Source organism: Poecilia latipinna, unplaced genomic scaffold (genome assembly GCF_001443285.1).
Source record: "Poecilia latipinna isolate Pla-1442-1.1 unplaced genomic scaffold, P_latipinna-1.0 Scaffold2353, whole genome shotgun sequence".
In the NCBI taxonomy this organism is placed as follows: domain Eukaryota; kingdom Metazoa; phylum Chordata; class Actinopteri; order Cyprinodontiformes; family Poeciliidae; genus Poecilia; species Poecilia latipinna.
In genome coordinates, this window is record NW_015114969.1 from 20,025 (window position 1) to 42,197 (window position 22,173).

General features: G+C 37.7%; 2 protein-coding genes across 3 annotated transcripts; one reads left to right on the plus strand and one right to left on the minus strand.

Annotated features, from left to right (window-relative positions):
- Positions 1 to 2,492: 2,492 nt before the first annotated feature.
- On the minus strand, positions 2,493 to 10,066 carry srsf3b (serine and arginine rich splicing factor 3b). Of its 2 annotated transcripts, none has more exons than XM_015018984.1 (6): positions 9,977 to 10,066; positions 6,066 to 6,276; positions 5,825 to 5,965; positions 4,051 to 4,089; positions 3,657 to 3,743; positions 2,493 to 2,674 (listed from the first exon to the last, which is right to left on the minus strand). In XM_015018984.1, exons 2-6 carry the CDS (start codon positions 6,266 to 6,268, stop codon positions 2,647 to 2,649), a joined length of 498 nt encoding a protein of 165 aa, XP_014874470.1. In that variant the 5' UTR covers positions 6,269 to 6,276; positions 9,977 to 10,066; the 3' UTR covers positions 2,493 to 2,646. The 2 variants fall into 2 exon arrangements, with proteins under 2 accessions (XP_014874470.1, XP_014874469.1); XM_015018983.1 differs by lacking the exon at positions 9,977 to 10,066 and adding an exon at positions 7,166 to 7,275.
- LOC106937456 (adenosylhomocysteinase 2-like) lies at positions 9,692 to 21,795 on the plus strand. The gene is made up of 18 exons (XM_015018982.1): positions 9,692 to 9,810; positions 10,012 to 10,213; positions 13,632 to 13,743; positions 13,830 to 13,973; positions 15,139 to 15,239; positions 15,365 to 15,467; positions 16,455 to 16,549; positions 16,698 to 16,804; positions 16,905 to 17,021; positions 17,499 to 17,562; positions 17,719 to 17,807; positions 18,646 to 18,716; positions 18,888 to 18,982; positions 19,081 to 19,179; positions 19,472 to 19,540; positions 19,820 to 19,898; positions 21,033 to 21,153; positions 21,431 to 21,795. Exons 2-18 carry the CDS (start codon positions 10,034 to 10,036, stop codon positions 21,435 to 21,437), a joined length of 1,653 nt encoding a protein of 550 aa, XP_014874468.1. The 5' UTR covers positions 9,692 to 9,810; positions 10,012 to 10,033; the 3' UTR covers positions 21,438 to 21,795.
- The last annotated feature ends 378 nt before the right edge of the window (positions 21,796 to 22,173 follow it).

A 22,173-nucleotide genomic window follows, 5' to 3' on the forward strand; every position in this document is an offset into this window, starting at 1 on the left:
GTGGCCCTCTATTCTATAGGGAGAGGCATCCAAAGTGCGGCCCGGGGCCATTTATAGCCATTGGAGTGATTTTGTGTGGCCCCCCAAATGCAATTCAAGAATGACACAAATTGGCCTGTCCATCACAGGACAAATTTGTAGAAATTTACAGTAGAAAAAGTATAAAAGTATAATAATAAGTAGAGACGTTTACTGAAAACCCAACTTTGCTTTGCCTAAATCAGCAGAATATATTTGTTCAATCAGGCCCAAAATAATTTGAGAAAATCATGCAAAATAATTTTAAAGTTTTGGATCCTTTGTCTACAAAAAACAATAACATCTTTCATTGCTTGATTTTAATACTTTTATTATAATTATTTATTAATTTTTTGTTGCATTCTCACAAATCAAATCAGATTTTGTATAAGACTAGTCTTTGCACTGTGTACTTTATTACTCTTACTTTACTACATTTTGTCATGAGGTTAGTCGTCATGACCCACATCAAGGACTCCATCGACGTCACTGTGGGCCCACATCAGTACACCTACAGGAAGAACCGCTCCACTGATGGCGCCATCTCATTGGTGGCCCACATAGCCTCTCCCACATGGAGAGCAGGAATCCTTACATCTGTCTGCTATCTGTGGATTTCTCCTCGGCCTTCAACGCCGTCATCCTACTGGTGCAGAAACTGTCCTCTGTTAGTCCTGGACTTCCTGACCAACACACAGACCTCAAACAAACATTATAACCCTCGACCTGCTAACCGCAGGGCGCATCACGAACATCCAGCGTTTTCAGTAGCCATAAAATTGCACATATTTAAATTACGAAAATAAATTTGCCTAACAGACCAATTTTGAAAAACCTCACATTTTTATAAATAATTTTTTTTATTGCGCTAGGATGAGGTGGTTTTTAAATAGTATCAAGTATTTCGCAATGGAAAAACCTTTTCTGCATTGTACACGTCACGCGATCCACAGCCAGATGTTACTACTGACGAAAACCACAAAGAAGACAACAGGCAGGAGTAGAAGGATGATAGTTTGTTTTTTGCTGACAATGTAGAACTGGCTCTTCTGCAGAATCAAGATCCACAAAATGCTGCATACTTAGTCATTCCCAGAGGCTTGTGCTCCAATGAATAAGACACGGACAATCTCTAAATTATGAATATACATCATATAGCTGTACACATTTGTTGCTGGCACGATATTTGGTGCCTTATCCTATCAAAAAGCATATTCATTTGTCATTTAAATTTTTTATTTAATGGAAACACTGCAATTGTGAAATTGTATTTTAAAGACATTAGCAGAACATAGATGAATATTTGCAAACATTTGTAATGGAAAGTTTTTATTAGAATTCAGAATATAAAGATTTGCGCACATTCCTATTTGTTTTCTGCTAATGTCGCCTCCCAGAAAAGCCAAAGAAAATAAAAGGATGGATGGCATTAATTTATATCACCTATTATATTCTTTGAACTTGTTTGTTGACGGCATGTAAAGCAAAACCTCCAGAAGCTCCTGGTGGCAGGATTATTCAATAAAAGCTTTTCCTACTGGTACAAACATTGATAAGGACAGATAAACCATCTCCAGAGATGACGCATGTGGTTCATATCATACTCCGACGGCGCCCTCTTGTGGCAGAAATGAGAATAAGTTGAAGTAGTGACTCGTCCATTTTAAAGAGTTCAAAATGTCTTCAGAAAAGTGACTTAATTCAAAGCACGAGTCAATGTGCTGTAGATAAAAACACATTTGTGAGCAGAAATGATTTACAATATTAACAGATTTGCTGGTAAGAAACTATTAATTTTGATTTTAGTCATGCCTTAAATGATGTTTAACATTAATCAATATCTCTGTTATTCTAGCTTTGTATTAGCTGTTCAAAGACCAAACATGCTTCAGGATGTTTGTCCCACGAAAACCGAGGTAGATAAAGTTGAGAAATATTTGAGCTGCCCCGGTCATATGGATGTGTATTTTTGTTTGTGAAGAGTATGTATGTCTCAGTATTTGTATCAAAAGGGTAAATAAAAACTGACAAGTCAATTTTAACCAACAGGTATTTTAATTGAAGGACCAGTACACATAACAAAAGATCAACTATGTAAAACCTAATATGCAAACCTTGACTTGAGTTCACTACAGTTTCAAATAAATGCAAAAATTTCTGCTTCTTCAACAAGGATAACCAACCATTAACAGATGTGGGGAAGTCGCAAATCAAAAACACAATCAAAAGGGGGAAATTATTCACTTTTCCCCCCAAAGTCTTTTCTTGCTTTTGCACAGTGAAAATGACAAACTACTGACACAACGTCAAACTACACAGTACATTCATGGACATGAACCAAAAGCTTAGATTAAATCTGGAATGCAGGGAGGGACGACGACTGTGTCAGGATCATCAAAACGTGGCGCGTTGGTGACAGCGATGAGGCGTTGCACCTTTACTCCGTGTGTTTGAAGACAAGTCATAACAAAAGAAAAGGAGGGACACTAAAAGGCGTTAAAATAAAAAAAAAAAAAGACGAAACAAAAACAAACGATCGCACATCGATGCTGGAGTCCATCATATGAAATGGCAGAGCCTGTAAAAACGTTCATCTGCAGCTCCCTTTAAACCTGACATGACTCTCCTCTATCTTCTTTCAGTAGACCTGGAGCGGCTGTGGGGTGAAGAGGGGAAATGTTCATGGATACGGGGTGACAACATGTACAAAAATAAACAAAAAATATCCCAAACTTGACATGCAAGCAGCTAACAAATGCTGCTTTGTTAGCAAAAATATATTTAGACTTTAGCCTTTTCCACTTTCTGCTGTGTCTACAGCTGCAGGCCTTGTGGGTGTGTCTCTATTAGCTCTGTGTATCTGCAGACTGAAATGTCAGCCCATCCTTTGCAAACCAACACAACCTCAGTGGTATTAGAGGCTGCTTTTCTCTCAGGGTTGCCCTGCATTTAGCTCCATCCATGTTCCCATTAACTCTAACCAGTTTTCTAGTCCCTGATAAAGTAAAGCCTCCACATGCTGTAGTGCTGGCAGCACCACATGACACCGTGGGAGGTCAGAGCTATGTGTGATATTAATTTTACAACAGCAATTTTCCTGCAGCATAAAATGTTCAGTTTTGGTTTCATGGGGTCAGAGCAGGTTCTTCCATGTTTTTTTTTTTTGTTAAAGATTGAGATATTTTATTTTACTTTCACAATTATGCACAATTTTGTGTTGTTTCATCACACATACCACAGTTTGTGGTTGAAACATGACAAAATATGAAAATGCTGCCAGAACAGCAAATAATTCCAGCTAATCATCTTGAGAAAACGGCAAATTTAAGGCGTTAAGTTTCATTAATTCAGCTCACCGGAACCTACGGAATCTCTGGACTTTTATGGTTTTCTCGATTCAAATTAATTATACTGATATAAATCTGTAAATGGCACTCTGAAGAAACCCGTTTGTAATGGGAACGTTTGTCAAGAACAGCATTTGTTTCTGGTGCTATGACCTAAAAAAAATAACGAATAAATTGTTTTTTTGAATCATAAATGTTATCGTTATTGCAATAGTACCACAAAATATTGCAGTAAAATTCGGCCCACCTGTACTGGACTATAAGGCAAAAGATAAGGCAAAGTATTAATACCTTCTAGAACGAGAGAAGGACCTGGAAGGCTTATGGTTCCTGTCCCGGGAGAGGGACCTCTCTCTCCTCCTGTCTCTTGACAAAGACCTGGAAAACAAAATAAGAAAGATTCAAGTAAAGCAAGTTTCATTTTTCTGGTGACTCTGGTAGCTCACCTGGTGTCATTTCATTTAAAAATGGAAATAAATGTAAAAGGTACAATGTATTGTTTGTGGTTAAGTTAGCAGTATTGAATAATGGGCGTTCCCAGGCTTCCATGCAAATACAACCTGACAAAATTCAGCCCACAACGAATGCTTTAATGCACCATTCAACTTTCAGTTCAGAGTACTTGAAATATCCTATTAGGATTCACAAATGAGTTTAAAAAAGGTAAACGTAGGAGCTGACGAACCTGCTTCGGCTGCGGCTGAAGCTTCGCCTGCGAGGGGATCTGTGCAAGAGAAATACAAGTGTTTAAAAGCGAGGACAAATTGACTGATTAACCTGCAGAACTGCAAATTATTATAGTCCTACTATCCTGGGTTACCTCAGCACAGCCCTTTGTCTATTTCAGTTACTTAAAGGGAAACAATTTACAGTCACTGGCAACAAACCAAGCACATAAAGGTGGCAGACACTTAAGAATCCCCTCTCAACTATTCTACAGTACAATTCGGTTAAATGTGAATTTTAGTTCAGTTTGTAAGGTGTGCTTTTTAAAACAAGTTGATGAAATTGGACAATTATTCTCTCTGTGACAGGGCCCACGCGGGGGAAACTGAAACATTAAGGGGCTGCCATCTGTATGAAACTGGTCCACTGCACTTAAAGTGGCACCATGACAAATTGAGGCCATTTCTGTCAGAAACAACCAGCTAAAATCCCAATGACCCAAGAGATTTGAAAGTCATTGGGGAATCTGAAGTGTGTTTTAATTGTGTGATTCTAAAAAAATAAATATATATATATATATATATGCATATCAAAGCTCTGAAAACATGAAACAAGTTCCAGAGATTTGATATTGTACCACACCCATTTGGAAAAAAACCAAAAACGACTACAAAAGTTGTGGACAACAAAATAAAGCTATGAATGAGAAAAATAAAGAATAACCTCTTCAACCAGCTGTGTCTTCACTGTTAAAACTGTAATCTGCAGTGTACTGAATGAAGCAGGAAAACTTACTAGTATTTTTGGATTTCAACAAGCTAGAAATGACGAAAGGGAGGCAGACTGTCGGCCGGGTGGGTAGAATTGGCTGAATGAGACTGGCCAGATGCTGCAAGGTGATAAGTTGGCAGGCAGATGGGGGCTGCTTGTGGCTTTATTCCTGCTTTAATTGGTAAGCTGCAGGCTGCTGCTGGTGGAGTGTAGACTTTTGGAAACATAATACGCTGATTGGTCGGGAATGTGAGGTAGGCCGCTGCCGTTTGGTTAAAGGTTGAAGGAGGAGGAGGTTGAGAACGGCATGCTGAGGAACCAATGGGCTGGTGCAACCTGACGACTGGCCATGCCCGGGTCATGTGACAGCACCAGCCAAGCTGATTGGGGCACGATGGTCAGCAGTCACATGATGCTGAAAGAGGACTAGTTGACTGACTCAGAGGGTGGTGAGAAGAGGCATGGTGGTGGCTCTGCAACGGGTTTCATTCTTATTAATATAGATGAAAAGTAAAAAACATCCTCAAACAAGAAGGAAAAAAAAAAAAAAAAAAAACACATTTGCCACTTTCACCCCCCGCCCCCAAATCCGTAAAACAGGTTAAACTATTCTTTTTAAATAAGAGCCTAAACCGGTTTTCAAATACCTATTTTGCCACTGTAAAGAAGCTAGTAGTAGGAGTGTACGCAACAAAAGGAGCATTGATGCTTAAAGCAAAACTCAATGCCGTGCGTGCCATTCTAATGAGGAATTTTGTAGTAGACAGGAGAGATGGAAGGTCCTGCTACTATTGCTATTAATCTGTTTTAGATATCATTTTTGGTCAAATTTAAAACAAGCTTTACAAAGTGCAACAGTCACCAATGTAAGCTCAGCAGGAAAAAAAGCTCTACAGAAGCCTAGAATGGAAAACCACAATCACTTATCAGGAAAAATACTGTCAATAGGAGAAATGAAAGAGTAACTCACAGAGAAAAATGCAAACACATAATATTGAGAACAATATCAAGATGTAGGTCACCTTCGCCTCGGCGGTGGGCTGCGCCGCCGGTAATCGTCTCGATCTCGAATGCGCCTGCCCCACGAGGGAGGTGCACCGCGGGTGCGACTGCGCTTCTCACCGTTGGACAGTTCCACTCGCACCCGGCAACCACAAAGTGTCCTACAAACCAATTAAGCTGTGAGTAATGGCATGTAGCACAAGTCCAACCTGTTTCCATGCTTTTGTAATTATGGCTTGAGATACGCGCATCGTGACCCACCTTCCATCTAACTCACGCACGGCATCAGTCGCATCTCTGGGATCTTCAAACTCAACAAAGGCAAAACCCGGGGGATTCCTGGCCACCCACACACTACGCAGTGGGCCGTAGTAGCCAAAGGCCCTCTCCAGCTCCGTCTTGTTTCCATTGTTTCCCAGATTTCCAACATAAACCTTACAGTCGAGGGGACAGTCCCGATGCATGGCTGGATCTGAAATAAAGAATAACAGATTATAAAACAGCAGTAAGTACAATTCATTAAAAAAAAAGCTGTGCTGAACTGCCCTATCTCTAAAATAATAATAATAAAAACACAAAACCTACGCATATCACATACTTTTAATAAATCTGAATTATATTGCTTTAACTTTAGATTAAAACATGAAAAATATGGACTGGATTGTTCAACCCTAAACTAAAAATGCCTTAATGTTTATTTTGTGATGTGTGAAAATCTTTTTCATAAAGACACAAGTTTGCTTCAATGTTTTTAGGCGGAGAAATTCATCTTAAATTGGTAATATTTAAAAACCTCAACCAGACCTACAAGTTTCAACAAACTACGCTTTAGATTCCCCAAAAGCAGCAAAACAGTCTTAAATATTACATCGAAAGCCAATATCAACAACACGTTTTGTTTCTTTATATTCAGTTTTAATACATTATTTACGAACACGCTTAAAATCATAGTATTTCATCGACAAGAGGCTAAATACCATTAATTTGCATGCTCTACCCTCGAGAGCATACCCAGTTTTCTACCTCAACTACAGTTCATGCTAACCAATAACGTACTTCGATTCTACACGAACTATCCTTAAATTACATTTCATGAAATCACTTCTTAATTAAAATCCAGATCAATATGATGCATTTTAAAAAGTGAAAACTCGATGCAGATTACACGACGAATGTGTTCAAAAGAATCGCTAAAATGGCTGTCGCTTTTCCGGGGCCTACTCGTAGAAGCGGCGCTAACAGCCGCAGAAACCGAACAATAAAAGCACACAAAGCTGAGGCGGTACGATAACGCTAACCAAAATAATATTTTAGATGCGACTCCGCAGGATTTACAAGAACACATTCTGCATAAACTGTACCGTATTTAATGCAGCTTGCAGATTAAAGTTTCAGCGTCTCCACCGCAGACGTGCTCCTCTCGGAAGTCGACGGAAAATGGCGTGTCGGAAAGGACGTTTGTGTGTAGCTTAGCCGCCAGAAAGCTGTTTCCGGTAGGGCGGGCCTTCCGTGTCATACTTTTCTCTCAAGACTCTTTCGTACAAATTAGCTAATGCGAAAATACTTAAGTCTCTGCGTACAAATATTACAAATACAATCCTGAATATACAATTAAAGTTTGTTTTCGAAATTTCAGATATTTCGGAAATGCAATACCACGTTTGGCCACAAAGTTAGGACGACTGTCGATGTGGCGCTGTTTCAACATTTTTGAAATCTGGTCAACAATCTGCAGCTCTGAGGCTCATCTGGCTCTTTGGACCTTGGACCTTGAAAAACTACCCTTACAAACTTTGGTTAAATATTAAAAAGAACCAACAAATGTTTTTAAATACTGGTATAAAAACAAATGCAGGTTTTAGCAGTTTGTCCGTTTTTTAAAATATAGTAGTTGCATTGAATATCCACAACATAAAGACAATCTATTTTATACCAGTTATTCTTGTCATTAAATTGAAAACTATGTGACTAAAACATATTCAGTTCAATTGCCAAAATTTTAAGTTTTTCTTTTTTTATTTTAAGAAAATAAAAATATAATTAAAATGATGGCTCTTTAAAAATAACACTTAATTATGTGTTATTTAATTGCACACGTATGGATATGATTTCCGACTTAATGAAAACATAACATTTAAATTTAGAATATTACTTTAGACCAATATAAAAACTATTTTAAAAACAGACATGTTTTCAAAACCATTTCTTTTTTAAAAACATAAGTGGTTGTAATGGTACCTATTTTCACAAAGTACTTTTGACAAAATAGGACTCATCTGGGTGTATATTCTAAAAAGTCCCGTAACCTTTCAGGGTCTGAACAAGTTTTATTCAACTGGACTGAGGACAAAAATTTCAGTTGTAAAGGTTGCAGACCATAGGATTAGTCTAGCTCAAAATCGGTCCACAATAAGAAGGTGTTGAAATGATTACAAGTACAATGGTAAAAAAAACTGCAGTTTAATTGTTTTTAGGTTTGCTTTCAATTGTTTAGTTATGACTCCCACAAACCATCTGAAAAAAAAAACATCAGGGTGTCATTAACTTCAATTTATATGGGGTTGTGGTGGTTTTCATTGTTTTCCTGTATTGCTTTTTTAATGCATCTTGTACATAAATTCCCACAAAACAATCCATAGTGAAATTACTTGCCAAAACACTCATTTTCAAAGTTGCTTTTTAAGGGTCGAATGTTGTTCTTTACAATTATTTTTTACTTTTTCTTTTAGATTTAATAGGCGCAGTTGGTAGAGCTGTTGCCTTGTAGCAAGAAGTTTCTGGGTTCGATTCCCGGCCCCACTCTTTCTGCATGGAGTTTGCATGTTCTTCCTGTGCGTGGGTTTTCTCCGGGTACTCAGGTTAATTGGCCTCTCCAAATTGCCCCTAGGTGTGAGTGTGTGTATGCATGGTTGTTTATCTCTGTGTTGCCCTGCGACAGACTGGTGACCTGGCAACCCTGCCTCTCACCCGGAACGTTAGCTGGAGATAGGCACCAGCAACCCTCCTGACCCCACCAAGGGACAAGGGAGTAAAGAAAATGGATGGATGGATTTAATAACCAGTTCCATTTAGATTTAAATAGTCTCCAAGGACTACCTAAATGCTCAAGGAATACTTTGTGTCATTATTACTATTACTACAAATAATGAATGCAAATATGTAAATTGGGAATATTTTTGCTTTATTTTAATCTAAATGTATTTCACTCTGATTATTGTATTTGTAATGAAAACAAACAAACAAAAACAAATCCTTTATTTTGAAATGGCAAATTGACTCACTATTAGTGACCCTAACAATGCGGCCCAGAAATATTGCAGACATCTTCTTCACCATTATTGCATCTAAATTATTTATACTATGCGCTCAGACAAAGCCATCACTCTGATAATGTTTTCTTTTCAAAACATCAGGCTTCAGACTTAACTCACATGTTGCTAGATTTCACTTAACGATCTATCTATCTATCTATCTATCTATCTATCTATCTATCTATCTATCTATCTATCTATCTATCTATCTGTCTATCTGTCTATCTGTCTGTCTGTCTGTCTGTCTGTGTGTGTGTGCTTCTGGTGTAACAGCATGGTATGCAAATGACTACAAACGGGTACTTAAATGAATTATTTTGTGTACGGAAGTTTGAAACATTTTATCAGTTAGAACACGAGAACAACGTAGATTGCATGTAGAGAGGGACATGTTACTCTCTATGTTTATTCTAAATTAATTTAATGTTTCGGGCAGTATGAAAATATTTCTGGTAAAAAAAAATTGGTCAACTAAAAACAAAACACAACACGTAAATAAAACGCCGTCTTTGTATAAATCTGTTTTCCCAGTTACATTGAAGGCATCCTCACGCACGACACGCCCCGGCAGGCTGTTAGTAGCTGCCCACAAAGTTTCTCAGCCAGGTGACAGTTGAGTCAGAAGAGAAACAGCACGGACGCTGCCTACGCAACCAAACTGGATACATAAAGATATTTTTCATCTCCAAGCCAAAGTCAGTCACAGATTATTTGCTAGTAATATAGTTTACTGAGTTTTTTTTTTAACGTCGTAAACCATAAAAACCTTCCTTCCGCCCTCTTTTGAACAGTGAGCAGCTAGTAGTAGTAGTAGTAGTAGCAGCAGCAGCAGCAGAAGAAGGACATTTAACGTTAGCTCACGTCGTTACTTCAGCGGTCGCTGTATTTCTGTCCAGGTAAGGTTTCACTGCTGCCAACATGTCCGAGACAGCCGGGGATGCGAAACCGGAGGTGAAGCAGGCGAGCAAAGAAGTGAAGGAGAGCGAAAATGTCGCGGAAAAATATTCAGCCATGACCGTGAGCAAGAACAGCGAAATTAACATGGGAGAGCTGTCGTCGGTGTTCAGCGCTGTGCCCACTCACAAACCAGTTAAAAAGGTAAGGCTTCTTAAGCTACATTAACGGGCAGCTTAACGGCATCCATGGAGGACGTTTAGATGGCAACTCTGTGCTCATGCTGTCTACTGTTACGTAAATGTTTGTGGCTGCATCTCGTCTGTTTCTCGTCATGATTTATCCAGACGGACTTTTTAATAGTTGAAGGCTAAACAACTGTTAATAACGTACTGCAGAGCTACATTTATTCCGCTCTGCTTCACGTGATGAGTTGTAAAAGTATTCTTGCTTTATCAACTTTTTCTTATTTTGTATCCTTAAGCCACAAACTTCATGTATTTGATTACATTTGGCATATACAGAGCTGTTCGTCGTTGTGATGTGGCTTGTGAAAGACCAGCTTTGAACATCTAAATTCTTAAGTTTTAGATGAATCTTCCACAAATTTAAAGTGTTTCGTGAGGCATGATTGACTCATGCAAACCATAATCTAAGCCATTCAAAACTGAGCTCTGTCTGTATGTCCAGGAATGCAGTCCTGAGGAAATATAAACCTCCACTACAGTCTCTACCTGCTGAAGAAAAGTATTCCCACACCACTATACTGCCACCACAGTGTTTTACCATGGGTACCATATATTCAGGGTGTTAGTTTTTCCAGATCACTGAGCCTATTGCTAACTGTTTCAACTCACCAGGCCACCTTTTTCACATGTTATTTGTGTCCCCTGCATGGCTTTCGGCAAACTTTAATCATGCCTTGTCATTTTTTTTTCTTGCCACTCTTTCATATAGTCCAGATTTGCTGAATTGACAACTAAAGGTCGTCCTATAAAAATATTTTTCCATCTAAGCTGTGGCATTTCTGCAGCTCCTCCAGAGACGCACTGGGCCCCTTTACCTCCTTTACTTATTAATGTTCTCCTTGCACAATTTGTAAAAACAAAAAACAAAAACATGTATAATTGTCCTTCCACTTCTGGTCATTGTGTCTTAATTCATTTGCAAGGTTGTACAAGGCTGTACATACAACTTGTTAAAAATTTATAATTTGTAAGTAACATCATGTTTCCTGCTAAGATCTTGAAGTTATAGGATATACCTAATTAGAAATACTTCCTGGTTTTTGTTTTTAAACAAACTGCTGTATTATATTTATAGGTCTCTGAATCAACAGGGCTATTTGTTCTTTTGTAAACTTCCCAAAAGTCAGATGTTACCCAACACTTTGAAGGAACAGGGAGGAGTTTGACCTTCCTGAGGCTTCATTAAAGTCAGACAGGAATGGAAAAAAAAATACTAGCAGCAGATTTTTGAAAATATGCCAACTTCAAGCTGGTATACCCCTAGGGAAAAGAAGTTTAGTTAAATCACAGTCTAATGCCCTCAGCCCATGGGTTCCAAGTCAAAGTTTCTGCTTTGTTTAATTTCACTGTTTCACATCCTCTTTTTCTTTTAAGTAGGCCTGTTACTCTGCAGCAGTAACTAAATTTGCTTTAGTAGTTGTTTGCATAGCCAAAGAGTAAGATATTTTTTGAAGCAGAAATAATTTTGTTCCCTGAAAACAGATTAACAAATAATAAAATGTATTTGAGGTCACAGTTTACTGGATAGTTTTGATTATGATTTTGTAGGAGAAAAACTTACAATTTCCTGGAACAAATGGCAACGCTGTCAACTGTCATGAGACGCATTTTATCCCAGTTTTAAGATGGTAATTTATGTCTTATGCACTTATGTGTTTGGCGACATATTTGACAACACAAAGAGCGGTGCAGGGGAAAATATGTTTATCTCAGTTAAGATGTGAGACTGATTTATCTTCTAGACCTATTTTCATGCCATCTTGTCACTTTGGCCTGTTTCAGCCAACAGTCACCAAACAGTCACCAAAAGCTCAAACATTCAGAATCTGATTATTATCTTAAGATAAGCATACCATGCAGGAATACAAATATTGTTATGTATGTACAGTTCCTTGCAAGAATATTTGTACCTATTGATGTTTTCCACAAATTCATATGGATTTTTTTTAGGATTTTTCTGATGGACAAATGCAAGGTATTGCATAATTGTGAAATGGGAGGTAAATTATTTTGATGCATTTTTTTAAACAAAAATATAAAAAGTATGGCATGGACTTGGTGTGATCTGACTACATGGTTCAACAATCTTTCCACTCTTCCATCCTGAAATTGTGGAATGCACAGCTGATCATTTTCCTGTGGCGCTCTGCAGCTCCTCTATTATTTCCTGGGGTTTCTGAACCACTTCTCTAATTTTAATAGGTTTGTGTTTTTCCACTTTTTATTTTCGGGTGAGGGGTTGAACCGTGCTCCGTGTGATGTTCGAAGCGTGGGATATTTTTAATGACCTAACTACTTTAAACTTTCTGCCTGACCTGTCTGCTGCCTTCTTTGATCCTCTCAATTGTTCACTAATGTTCCCTAACAAACCTCTGAGGCCTTCACAGTGTCTGGATTTAAACTGAGATTAAATTACATCCAGGTAAACTCTGTTTACAAATTAAATGACTCCAAAAGCAATTGATTACACTAGATTTTATTTTGGGGGTACAGGAGTTAGAGAGACTGAATACAAAATGTAATACATGCCAATAATTTAGATAAAAAAATATATAATAATTTTCCTTCCATTTAAATATTATGTGCTGCTTTGTGTTGGTCTATAATAAATAAAATTATGTGCATTGAAGTCTGTGGTCATAAGCTTAGTTACACAATGAATAACTTTGTTATGCACAACAAGATTTCTTTAAAGGTCTATAAATGTTTAGCTGATTTCTATCAACAATGGAAACGTGTAGCTCAAGAGGTAATGGGCTCAGCTTATTAAATGATCCATAACACAAATAGTTGCATGAAGTCAAAAACATGACACCTTTTTACTTCCATCCATCCATCCATCCATCCATCCATCCATACATCCATACATCCATACATCCATACATACATACATACATACATACATACATTCTCAGTCATCAAAAATGTGCTGCTTTGATTATAAATAAGCTGACATGGCAAAAGAGACTGCTCTATTTTATAAGCATAATGTTTACTAATTTATGCAACACGCATACATTTTTCATAGCAGTGCAGTTGAGTAGGGGGCGGGGGGCTGTTCACTAGCAGTATAAGTTGGATTGGGACATCTAAAACCAAATTTCCAAAGGCGGCTTAAGCATCTATTTTTGGCAACAGAAAAGAGAAGCTTGCTAGCTATAAAAGAATTATGATGGGACAAGAAAAATAAACCCATCTGACTTCATTCAGTTTTAGTAAAACTACAATACCACCACACAAAATACTTAAAACAATTCCACTGCATTTTCTTCTAATAAAATCCTTTTGCTTTTGTGTTTTTTTTTTTGTGCTGACTTTACATTTGTTTCATATCATAACAGTTTAAACCAAATAATTGTTTGTTTGTTTAATAGCAAATTCAGTTTGTTGAGGAAAAACAGGAGTTCAGCAGGTTTCCCACCAAAACCGGCCGCCGTTCCCTGTCCCGCTCCATCTCGCAGTCCTCCACCGACAGCTACAGCTCTGGTAAGAGTTCACATCATGCACACTGCGCCACATACACACCATCAAGACATCCTAAGTATTGTTATTTATGCATTTTCTAATTTCAGCTGCGTCCTACACTGATAGCTCAGATGACGAGTCTTCGCCTCGGGACAAAACACAAGTCAACTCGAAGGGCAGCAGCGACTTCTGCGTGAAAAACATCAAGCAGACTGAATTTGGGAGACGTGAGATCGAGATAGCAGAACAAGGTAACGCATGACAGACACAGTGAACTGAGCAGCTCACTTGTAGCTGATTCATCAAAAACGCAGACGGAAAATCTGTCTTCATGTGCTTTTTTTTTTGAAACCAGACAATGCAAGTTTCTATGAACTTTTTGGTTAGGGTTTTTCTGATTAAAAAAAAAAACCTGACCATTTATTACACATTTAACAACAGATTTGAAAATAAAAAGCACCTGGTCAACTAATGTAATGAGAAACAGGCTAAGACCAGCTGACTGATTACCGACCATTTTCTTAAAAAACTTCAGTTTTTTGTTGTATCAAGAAGGCTGATTGTCTTTCAGTGACTTGATGGGCAAAATTTTTCATAATATGCTAACTAAAAATACAATTTAAATTTTAACATTATTTTGTGTCTGCTGTATTAAATACCGACTGAAGAATGACCAGCGACGCCCTCTTCTGGATGGCGACCAAACTACAACACTAAACAAAGTTCTTAGCGGATGATATTAATTAATCAATTGGAGCTAATTTTACTCTAGTAAACCATTAATCGACAATTATTATTGTTACCCATAGATTAAACAGTTATTATGGGAAAGAGTGGTTTCATTTAACTATAAACTCACTGGTCACCATAAGATAAGATGCTTGTTGCGTTTTAACAAAACTGCTGACCAGTTAGCAACACGCTCAGGCACCTAGACTCTGACGTTCAAACAGAGTAACAGAACAAAATCCAATTTAAGTAACTAAGAATGGTTATTGGTGCCAAACAGGCTGTAATGAATAACAAAGTCTTTATTTAAGCTGCAACATTTAGACAGGAGAAGAATTTGTTGTAAAGACCAAAAGCATGAACCATAATGACTAATGTCATCAGTTCAGTAGTAGAGTAATTGCATTGGGCCTCTTATTATTAACTGAATATATTTTAAACACCACCACTTTACCCGAGTTTTGCTATTGACCATTTCCATCCATTAAAGACTCAAATGCCCTCAAGAATTAAGATAGTTGTGAAGACAAATGGGTGTTCGACCCGCTTCTAGTAAGTTCTGTTACACACTTTAACAGAGTGCATGTAGAAATAACCGTCTCTCAGAGGGATATTGTGAAAACTATGAGTTTTTCAGCATCATCTGTGTTTCTGTTTCTCCCTCTCACTATTTGTTATGTTGTTCAGATATGTCGGCGCTGATCTCACTCAGGAAGAGAGCACAGAGTGAGAAACCTTTAGCGGGTGCCAAAATCGTGGGCTGCACTCACATAACTGCTCAGACTGCAGTAAGTTTTTTTTTTTTCTCCCTCATATCAAACTTTAGTGGCTTAACAGAGGCTTGGCTGCACACTGTAATGTTTTCGATGAACCGTATTACATATCACGTTCCTGTCTGTGTGGTTCTCTTCAGGTGCTGATTGAGACTCTGGTGGCTCTTGGGGCTCAGTGCCGTTGGACTGCTTGTAACATTTATTCAACGCAGAATGAAGTTGCTGCTGCCCTGGCAGAGAGAGGTAAGCAGCAGAGATGATCAAAACAATTCCCTTATTGAGCCAGCTGACATGTAATCTTATAAATATTAATCATTAACTTGGCAGTTTGATCCTTTTTATGTTTTACTTCCACTTGACTACAGCCAGGATGTTCGTAGCATGTATTACGTGCCCTCTATTGGCGCTTTTTGAGCAAAGCTTTGCTTTGTAATGGGAACGCCTCATGTCGTTTAAAACCAAGGTTACTGTTTGGAAATGGCAAACCCTTGAACATTGAGCCCTGCAGAGATGATTGGACCACATAAGTATCCCCATTTAGAGAGAGAGTGGCTCTGCTTGAGCCTTTTTATCCATGGTTGCTATGTAACTGTCTAAATGTTGTGCACTAAATGCCCAGAGAAAACATTCAGAGTTCTGGTAAAGTAGGAGAGTTCAGTGCTCTCTGGGGCTTCTGCACTTCTAGATGCTTGTCTTAGTAATTTATTGGTGTGCATCATCTTCTTCAAGATGGGCTGTTTATTAAACTCTGTGGAAAATAATCTGTCAACTGCTGTCGAGCAACTCTTTAACTGGTGTTTACATCGTGTCCTGAAACTGGAGCTTTTCATAAACTCATACAGTTTGAACTGGAAAAATTACACATTTTTATTGTCCATTTTGACATACAGTGGAAATATATCAACTAAAAAAATAAAAATTTCTGAAATTGTCTCGGCTTTCAAGATGAATCTTAATACTCATATTTTTAATGTAACCTATATTGACTGTCTTTGTAATTATTCAATGTATTTGCTGTTTTTAAATTTTTATTTTAGTAATTCAGTGATGATTAAATAATTTTTCTGGTTTTGTTCTTTTATAATTTCAGACTTAAACTTAAAACAGCTCTATAAATAAAGTAGAACATGAAATCTGACCAGTAGGTTTGTTGGTTCTGGGGGTTAAAGAGATCGATTTTTTTTTTTTTGTGGAAAATGCTTTATTTTATTTCCATCTCTGATGTCTTAGGTGTGGCTGTGTTTGCCTGGAAAGGAGAATCTGAGGATGACTTCTGGTGGTGTATTGACCGCTGTGTCAACACTGAGGGCTGGCAGCCCAACATGGTGTGTAGAAAAAAATTTTATCCCCTCATGAAGTCACAAGAGCTGCTTGTGTTTTGTTAATTACAGTTTGTGTATAAACAAATGGTGTACTTCTTTTGTACATCTACTTGGATGTGAAATATCGATGTGAAAACTTTTAATCTGTTAGATCCTTGATGATGGTGGAGACCTGACACACTGGGTGTATAAGAAATATCCAAACGTCTTCAAGAAGATCAGAGGCATTGTAGAGGAGAGTGTTACTGGGGTTCACAGGTGATTTTCTTTAAATTAGATGTGAATCCTATGAACATGTTTACATTTTTGCTTACCTGTTTCATGTGTTTTGTCTTTTTTTAAATTTTTTTTTATCCAGGTTGTACCAGCTTTCTAAAGCGGGGAAGCTGTGTGTTCCAGCCATGAACGTAAACGACTCTGTGACGAAGCAGAAGTTTGACAACCTGTACTGCTGCAGGGAGTCTATCTTAGATGGGTGAGTAAAATGGGGTTAGGTATTATTATTTTAAATGGTTTTTTTGTTGCACCAGTGGCCAAAGGGATTATATTATGCAAATTAATGATTTAATATTCTGTGTACATGAACAACCTGTTGCTGTATTAGTAATGGTTTAGTGCACTGTGTTTTTACATGGTCAGCATATCTTTGAACTGGATCAGTGCTGTCCCTGCTGGTTACTTATCTGCAAGTTAAACTACTGTCTCATAGGAGCATTTTCCTCTGTGCATGAATTAGGTGGTAAAGATCAACCTCATCAGATGCAACATAAATTGTTTTAAGTCAAAGTAGGAAATAAGCCAATAAAAAAACCTTGATTTGCTTGAGCTGTGATAAACAATACGGTTCAGATTGTGTCAAGTAATATTTCCGGTTACTCAGATTCTCAATCTTCCGGGTAGTTTTTCTTCTTTGCCACTAACTTTGCTAATTTTACGTCTCCAATCTGTTTAGTTTGAAGCGAACCACAGATGTCATGTTCGGAGGAAAGCAGGTGGTGGTTTGTGGGTACGGTGAGGTGAGAGACAATTTGCAATATCAAGAGACAATCTAATCTTAATAACGTAAAACAAATGTTGGGAAAACTGAGTTTCATAGTTTAAATACAGGAGTTTTTTAATATTTATGATTTAAAGTAACAGCTTTTTTTTTGCCTGATGTGGTTTTATTTCAGGTTGGAAAAGGTTGCTCTGCAGCTCTGAAGGCTTTGGGAGCCGTCGTCTACGTTACAGAGATTGATCCCATCTGTGGCCTGCAAGCCTGGTGAGGAGAAGATGAATTTAAATGATCGCCGTGCTAAATGTGCTGACATACTGTGGATACACAGGCCAGACTGCATCATTAATAACAAGCATTTAAAGACGCTAAAAATAACTAGAAAAATGCACTGGTGAGACCTTCACTTTACTTATTTGTCCACTTATTATCAGACCTGGTGGAGTTAATGCACAATGGTGGGTTTCCTCACACAAACATGGCTGTTGCGCATATATTTTCAAAGGATTGAGGAGTTTTGATGTATGTTTGGGATCGCTGACCTGTCGGAAAACTAAGTGCCGTCAATTACTTCTGTCCAAGCTGTCCCTTGGAAAATGTGATTATATTCCAGATCCAGGACGGCTCAAGAGGCTGAGTTATTGCAAGTTGCTGGAACATCACCATCTGATATTTTGTTCACTTTTTAACAAGCTCACTGTGGCATTTTTAAACTACAGGTGAAGAAAACGTATACAGTGCTGGAAACAACACTAAATAAGTTTAAAAGATTCAAACCCTTTAAACTTTTATTATGACCTCAACCTTATTGAAGCCCTAATGAAAATATGTGGCTAATTCTTAAAAGCCATGTCATTGCCCAGAAATCAGCCAATTTAAATTTACTTCATTGATGGCTAAAAATTGTGTGATTTATGCAATAAATTCAACCATAGGTACTCCATTATACTAGTTACTCTCAACATAGTTGGACAGTATTGTTCAGTTAATTCCCCCACAACATAACAGCACACCATGGAGCTCTGCTCTGCACTTAAATTGATTTGCATGTCAGTAGATATGTGATGCCGTCCTGATGTGGCCAACTAATCTCTGTTCTCACCAGCATGGATGGATTCAGGGTCGTCAAGCTGAATGAGGTCATTCGCCTGGTCGATATTATCATCACATGCACTGGTAATAACTTTAAAGTCATACTGACGTCCTCCTAAGGATGCACAGATACAGGATTATATTTCTGTGCTTTTTAATCTATTATAGAGGCTTTTCAGCTAATGGCTCTTTGCACTGTTGAACTTTGATTGGACGCTGTTATGTGGATGACGGATTAAAATGGCCTTTCTGCAGGGAACAAAAACGTGGTGACCAGGGACCAGCTGGATCGAATGAAAAATGGCTGCATTGTGTGCAACATGGGACACTCAAACACTGAGATCGATGTGGTAAACTATTGCTTTAAAACCTCTTTAAGTACCTCATAAAGATATTTGAAGGATTGTGTTAAAGATGAGAGAGTGACTCCTGTTTTTGATACTTTTAGGCGAGTCTACGGACTCCTGAGCTGACGTGGGAACGAGTCCGCTCTCAGGTGGATCATGTGATCTGGCCTGATGGCAAAAGGGTCATCCTGCTGGCTGAGGTAACAGGCTTCACCTTTGATTACTGGAGTTACATCTTGTAACTACAGATTTAATAAATAAAGTGAAATCTTAGGACTGTCGTATCCTTATCAATGACATGTTTGTCTTTGTGAGACATTTCTGTGGATGTTAACTTGACCAGATAAAATAGCTGGTATCCAAGCAGGATGTCAAGCAGAACATGTCTTGTCCTGTCCTTTTCCTTACTCTTATGGATAAAGTTGTACTCTGTGATATCGATGATATGCAAACTCCTTTCATCCTGCTAATAACATGGGTCATGTTTCACAGGGGCGCCTGTTGAACCTGAGCTGCTCCACCGTTCCCACCTTTGTCCTTTCCATCACAGCCACCACTCAGGTAAAATGGTTGTAAAAGCCAAACCGTATTTATGTTTCTGCTCTATTATAGCTGGAAGAGCACACAGGATTTGCAGCAGGCTTTTTCCATTTTCTGCAATTATGGCTCGTAATCTCTTGATCCGCCCTGGAAATGACGGAGTAACCGGGGAACTAAATTATGGCTATTTTTATAGCCTTGCCTCCCTTTTCCTGCCTCTTGCTTTTATTAAATTCAAGATTTGTAGTCTTTTTTTCATTTCTGATATGATCGTGTGAGTAATATTCGTTTGTGTTTCAGGCTTTGGCCCTCATAGAGTTGTATAATGCCCCAGAGGGACGTTACAAACAAGACGTGTACTTGCTCCCCAAAAAAATGGGTAAGGATTCAAAGTGTGACAGTATTGTTTTTATATTTTAGAAGCTTGCAAGAACTACTCAATAGCAGTAGAGGGAATTAATTGATTTTCTACATCTATCTACCAAACATACAAGTTTTGTTATTTTGGTTTTATTGATAGCTTAATGTAAAGATACTCAACGTAAAGCACATTTTCCAGGAACCAGGGCAGTGTTGTAGGTCATTATTAACCACCTGCATCTATATTGCATTTACCAGAGTAAAAACAGATTACCAGGGTGGAAATTTACCACAGAAGAAATCTGTAATAGGGAGGTTGTGCTTCATTTTCCAGGAACTTTTTAATTTGTTGGATGGAGTTTTGTTGACGTAAAGTTCTCTACATTTTGAATTTGCTTATTTTTCAACTTAATTCAAGCACATATTAATTTTCCACATTAATGTTAACTCTATTACAGCTAAAGTTATTAACAGGTTTACAGGCATCTGTGGATAGAGGGAGTAAAGCCTCTATTCAATGTAATATGTTAAGCTGTTAAGCTCTTTGAGTTTTGAGTTTAAGTGCCTTTGGGACATGTTCCCCAGGTTTTATTTACTAAATAAAACTTTGTTTGTTAAGGTTTTATAAGCTGAAGAGGTTGAATGTTACAACTTTTCTCAACTTTGAAACGATTAACTTCAGTTTTGCAGTGTAAATGCTGTCAAGGGATCACAAGTTTATAGCTGAAACATGAGGCTTGTTGCTGCTCTCTAGTTACTCAAAAAAAAACAGAACAGAGCAGTGTGTCCGTGAAATCCTTCTGACAAAATCATAGGTTATTTTGTTGTTACTGAATTTACAAGCAAGGAAGAGAGGTTTGTGGGCACATATTTGATGTTTGCAGAGAGGAAGCTTGTAGCACAAGGAGAAAATATCTGTGCAAGAAGCGGAAAATCTGAGAACGACAACAAAAATTTGAAGGAGAAGTGAGAATATTTGAAAGAGAGCAGAAGTTTACAGTGCACAATTATAAGTTTTGAAAGTAGAGATTAAATTCCTGCTTTCAAATTGAGAATGTAAAGTTTTTGCAGTAAAAGTCACCCGTAGAAATCATTTCAGACAATGAGTCTTTTGAATTGTCTCCCTAAATCATTTTGTTTTTTTCTTTTTCAGATGAGTATGTGGCCAGTTTGCATCTGGCCACTTTTGATGCCCACCTGACAGAACTCACTGATGAGCAGGCAAAGTATCTGGGTTTGAATAAAAATGGCCCCTTTAAGCCAAACTACTACAGGTACGTATGTACTCTGCACATTTAAAATAACTTAAAAAATTTCCTTAAAGCATTTCCTCTAATAACTATACATGTTAATACATTCAGAGTTCTGAAAATTATTCAGTAGCAAATGTTTCTTCTTGATGCTTACCCTAAAACTTCACATAAAAATCAGTAGAATATACATTTTTATCCTTGAATTGTATTTAATATGCGTGTTAAAATGTAAATCAATATTAATATTTTATAGGACCTCCTGAAACTTTAAGAAAAATGTTTTTTTGTGTGCCTACAGGTATTAGGCTGCCACCACCACGGTCTGGACCAGCCCTACGTGGATCTGTATATTTCTGATATTACCCGTTCTCAAGAAAGATAGACTTATCTATCTTGTATTTTATATTTTTCATGGGAGGTACAAGTTGTATTTAGACGCATCTGATGTGCTGCTTCCTGTAAACGATGCACGTGGCACTTAGCTGGCTATAAAAGGTTAATGTAATAATTACAGCACTAGGATATCTGATAGATGTACTGAATGTGTTTCCTTAGCTGCTGATTCCTGTCTGGGAGCTACTTAGAGCTTTTCCAGTAAAATGTGCCAAATAACAGAGGGCTAGTGTTGTGAAAGATAAAGAAGTAAAAACGAGATAAACCTGTTTAGAGAGCCAATTTATTATTATTATTATTATTATTATTATTATTATTATTTTATTATTATTATATATGTATATGATTACTGTATGAGATTGAATTCTGAAAATATGCATGCTCTGAATGCACCGATTAATAGATCCTTGAGCTTATTGAACCTTAAACACTTAGCTGGGTGTTTGATCTTTTTTCAGTCACTTTTGTGCATAAAAACTGTGTGAAAACTTTCTGGGATGTGCGCTATCATTAAAATGATGAGTGAGGAATATTTTTTGCTCAAAGTGGACCAAATGTGAGTTAAAGTCCTGTTGCTGGACAAAATAAGCTTTATTTGGGTATATTTAGTGTGGTTTGTTTGTAGATGAGCCATAGCAAGTTAAAAAT

Excerpts from the sequence above, each read along its gene's own strand:
- srsf3b (XM_015018984.1), bottom strand. The coding sequence starts at position 6,268 with ATGCATCGGGACTGTCCCCTCGACTGTAAGGTTTATGTTGGAAATCTG. Across the intron at positions 4,090-5,824 it reads AGCCCACCGCCGAGGCGAAG|ATCCCCTCGCAGGCGAAGCT; the intron begins GTGACCTACATC and ends TCTCTTGCACAG. Across the intron at positions 3,744-4,050 it reads TTCAGCCGCAGCCGAAGCAG|GTCTTTGTCAAGAGACAGGA; the intron begins GTTCGTCAGCTC and ends TTTGTTTTCCAG.
- LOC106937456 (XM_015018982.1), top strand. The coding sequence starts at position 10,034 with ATGTCCGAGACAGCCGGGGATGCGAAACCGGAGGTGAAGCAGGCGAGC. Across the intron at positions 16,550-16,697 it reads AGGGCTGGCAGCCCAACATG|ATCCTTGATGATGGTGGAGA; the intron begins GTGTGTAGAAAA and ends TTAATCTGTTAG. Across the intron at positions 17,022-17,498 it reads AGGGAGTCTATCTTAGATGG|TTTGAAGCGAACCACAGATG; the intron begins GTGAGTAAAATG and ends CAATCTGTTTAG.